The 4,122-nt window shown below is 43.0% G+C and overlaps 1 protein-coding gene across 1 annotated transcript; it reads right to left on the reverse strand.

Moving 5' to 3' along the window:
• Positions 1-1,903: 1,903 nt before the first annotated feature.
• On the reverse strand, positions 1,904-3,867 carry LOC137642938 (uncharacterized). The gene is made up of 3 exons (XM_068375803.1): positions 3,753-3,867; positions 2,864-3,450; positions 1,904-2,587 (listed from the first exon to the last, which is right to left on the reverse strand). Exons 1-3 carry the CDS (start codon positions 3,865-3,867, stop codon positions 1,904-1,906), a joined length of 1,386 nt encoding a protein of 461 aa, XP_068231904.1.
• Between the last annotated feature and the right edge of the window lie 255 nt (positions 3,868-4,122).

Below are 4,122 nucleotides of genomic sequence, written 5' to 3' on the forward strand. Positions count from 1 at the left end.
ATAAGCATACAAAAGAACCCAGGTCCAATTTAATCTTATCCTTTGACATATCAAAATCTCCTTCCCTGTTATTGTGGGAGGTCACCTCTTTTATTCTTTCTCCTCTTACAGCTGATGTAGCATTCTAAAGAATGAGGAGCGTAAAGCAAAGGGACTGACTCCCTTCAAGGGTCTTTACACCTCAATCATTTTTTTTTCTATTTCAACGCTCCCAGCACGCCCTCAGACCTATATCTGGGGCCATCCCAAACCCTACCACCCATGTCGGCTAATAGGTATCAAGCCAATGAGCCCCTCTTCTGCTTTTCTCTCCTTTCCTTTTCTTCCTTCTTCCTCCTTCTCCTCCTTCTGCTAGCCCAGCACTCGTATCCTTCGGGCCCCCCACCCTTATGTTTTCCTTCAAGACCAGGCACTCCTCACCTTTGTTCTTGTATTCATTTACCTCTCAAGACACCTATCATCAAATACTTAATGTTTCAGACTCTCTCTCTCTCTCTCTCTCTCTCTCTCTCTCTCTCTCTCTCTCTCTCTATTAAGAAGAGTCTGGCCTCTTTGAAGACTGCCTTTTTATATTCTTTAAATGTTTAATCTTAACTATTTTGCTTACATCTACACTGTAGGAACTTTGCATTTTTCATAGCTGCATAGAAAACGTTGCTTATCACTTGAAAGATTCGGTTTCCACTCTTTCATTTTGTTCTAATTCTTGTGTTTAAAGGAAGGCAATTTGAGAACGTGAAGGTGAGTGTCATACACAAACAGATGGTATCCTTTTCTAGTAAGCTCGTTTCAAAAGGGCTGCTCTCATCACCGTGCAATAAAAGGAGCTCGAATGGTTGAGGATGCTCAGATTTTAGATAAGAGCAACCATTTTAGGTAAATAGGGTACTTCGAGTATGATATCGTAGGCATCCAATGTATTGAAACCTACTGAAGAGATAAATAGATTGTCTTAATGACAATGGAACTAATCTTCTTTGAATTATATAACTGACTTCCATTATGATTCTACCAGTGAGGGAGACATAGTTTAAAAAATAGGAATTTTCTACTCATTCAGCAGTTGACTGTTTACTTGTCAAACACTTCGACTATACGATTCAGTGGTAATAAGCACATGAATCTGCAGGATATATATCGTCTTATTGGAAGATAGTGAATAGTATATTTACTTGCGACAAATTTAAAATTACATATTGTTAGGCTTTACTGAAGGCTTATGTTACAGTTTGAAGAGTATAACCAGTTATCCGAAATAAGCTAATGTTATACTTGAAATTCTGAAAGCAAATGATTGGAAGTTCAGGTCGAATTTGGAATTTAGTAATTGTTTGTTTAACCAGAGTTCAGGTCAATAACTAGTATTTTGAGAGAGAGAGAGAGAGAGAGAGAGAGAGAGAGAGAGAGAGAGAGAGAGAGAGAGAGAGAGAGAGAGAGAGAGAGAATCTGAAACGTTAAGTATTTGATGATAGGTGTCTCGAGAGGTAAATAAATACAAGTGAAGGTAAACAGGTAATGGTGTCCTTGTGATGCAGGTAGGGGGTCCGATTGCTTCGATGGGATGTAGAAGTTGAGGAATGGTGGCCATTTCTGAATCCATGTGTCAATGTACTTTTGAGGTTTATCATGAAGTACAACCATGGACCCAATCCTTAGCATTTTTAGTAATGCCATGCCAAATGGACTTCCTCTTCAGTAGCTGTCCAGTAGATCGTCATGAGGGATGTAAGGGGACATGGATCAAAATCAAACACCTGTTGTGGCATATGGGAGCAGGTATCCATGGCTGTGACCTACCAGTACCAAGGTCACAGAGGAGTATGAAGTTGGATTCATCAAGGGTGACGTCTTCCAAACAGAGGAATGTGCTGGATGTTCTGCATGCTTGGTACTTTGGATCTTTTCATTGGGGTTCTTCTAAGGCATTGTAAAGCAATCCCAGTTGAATGGCAGCCAATGTGTTTCTTGACAGGTCATCGCCAATGTGACTAATTTTCCCAGGGACATGTTGAAGGGTGCAGTTGGTGGACAGATGTTGGCATTGACGGGCAGACCAGGCATGGGACTGTTGAGTGAAGGTGTGCATCAATGGCATGTAGTCTGTGTAAATAGCGAAGGGTGTACCATCTAAGAAATGGTGAAAGCGATGGACAGCAAAATGTACCACCAGCAATTCGCGGCCGAAGGTAAAGTAGCTGGATTTCGACTTGGACTGTTTTCTACTGAAAAAAGCAAAGAAACTTGGTTGAGCCATTGACCACTTGCTCGAATACTGCACCAATAGCGACATCACGGGGATTGGTGGAGAAAAGGAGAGGGGCATATGACACAGGAAAAGTGAGAGCAGCAGCATTTGATGGGGGTATTCATTGTGTTGCAGGTCGCTTCTTGAAGGAGATACACCTTTAGGTCTTATTGCTTGCCCTTGAGGGAGGCATAGAGAGGGGCAAGAGTAGCAGCGATGGCTGGCAAGAATCACTGATACCTTCTTAGGGAATAGGTCGGGTTCAGGAGTGATGTAATGCCCTAAGAACGATATTTCGTTGGCGCCAAAAGTACACTTGTTATACAGGACTAAAAAGTCGTACTATTGTAGGTGGTAGAGAAAGATGCGTAGGTGATGAAGGTGTTCTTCTTTGGAGGAAGATAAAACAAGTATGTCAGCCACGTTACATAACATACGCATAAAGAAAGATCCTTAAGTAACAGTGGCCCTAGCATTATGAAGGAGAAAACAGGAGTAATTGAATGTATATGTGCCTAAAGTGATGATGGGAGTCTTGGGTATATCTTCTGGGTGGATGGTTGATTGATTGATTTAAAGTTTTCAGGCATACTGACATCTAAGGTCATTGAATAGCACCTGATAATACCCTTTCAGGAAGTCGAGAGTAGAGAACACGTTTGCTTTGTGCAAGTAAGAGGTAATTACAGCGATATTGAATAGCAGGTAGGGATCCCGTTCTATGTGCATGTTCAGACACTTGAAATACTCACAAGGGTGCAGTGTGTCATCCTTCCTAAGGACAATGTGTATGGGTGATGACCATGGTTTTGAGGCCTTATAGCAAAGGCCCATTTCTTTCATTTTGGTGAACGTTCCTTTAGCGGTTGCCAAACAATCTGAGGTCAGGCCTTTAAATCTGGCAAACACTGCTGGATCCGATCGTATTGATATGGATATAAATGCCGTGTTTGACGGGAGTTGTTGGCGTTTGGTGAAGTTCTGATCACAGGACTTCCGGGTATGATATGAGGAGGGCATAGGTATCTGTGGTATGCTGATATAGAGTGTGAGGCTGGAAGGGGCAGGTAGAAGAGGTGTTGACGAGTATGAGTCTGCGTTGACTAAATGTTGATATGCCCTATCAACCAGGAGGCAGAAATTGGCGAAGAATTCCACACACAGTGTCTTGTACCCATGTGTGGGGATCTCAGATCTGTTGGCAACTACCAGGTGCCTGTCAGCAGACTTAGAATGACTATGTTATGTTCTGGAGAGTGATATTGGTGAAAGGGAGTAGCAAGCATCAGTGTCTACCAAAACTGCACATCAGTTCCTGCATCAAGTAAAAAGAAAAGATTAGTGACAGGGGAGGCCACCATCACAACTGATGGCCTACTGACAACTGTCCACACATTTATTCGCAGCATTCTCAAATATGGATTGATAGTAGCTTGAATATGGCTGATAGGTGTTAGTAAGTGGCTGTATAAGTAGTTGGTTGAGGCTTAAGCAAGGGGCGGCGTACGTGGGTAGTGGGCGACTTTGTCACTGCTCTGGCTTGTTATGGGGCAGGTGGAGGCCTTGATGGATGTCTTAAAGGTGGTGAAGTTGTTATCCATAAGGGTGTTGACTTTGGTCATCAGATCCTTCTTGGGCAAGGTATCAATATCGGGGATGGTAGTACGTCAAGGTTTGGGTAGGCGTTGCACCCAAAGGGCACAAAGTAGATGCGCTTCCGAAGGAAAACCATCTGCAGTAGGTTGCAGGGGACCGGCATTGGTTATTTCCCTGAGGGCAAGCGAAGCCTTCTGCTCCCCCAATGATTTTGGAGACAGTTGAAATAGCTTGGTTATACGGGTGGCTGGCATTGATGAGTACTGCTCCAGGATGTATGA

Source organism: Palaemon carinicauda, chromosome 6, assembly GCF_036898095.1.
Source record: "Palaemon carinicauda isolate YSFRI2023 chromosome 6, ASM3689809v2, whole genome shotgun sequence".
In the NCBI taxonomy this organism is placed as follows: Eukaryota; Metazoa; Arthropoda; class Malacostraca; order Decapoda; family Palaemonidae; genus Palaemon; species Palaemon carinicauda.

Coding starts and splice junctions, on each gene's coding strand:
- LOC137642938 (XM_068375803.1), bottom strand. CDS start 3,867: ATGACCAAAGTCAACACCCTTATGGATAACAACTTCACCACCTTTAAG. Junction 3,451..3,752: donor CAAAGTCGCCCACTACCCAC/GTACGCCGCCCC, acceptor GGCACCTGGTAG/TTGCCAACAGATCTGAGATC. Junction 2,588..2,863: donor TCCTGAAAGGGTATTATCAG/GTGCTATTCAAT, acceptor CACCTACAATAG/TACGACTTTTTAGTCCTGTA.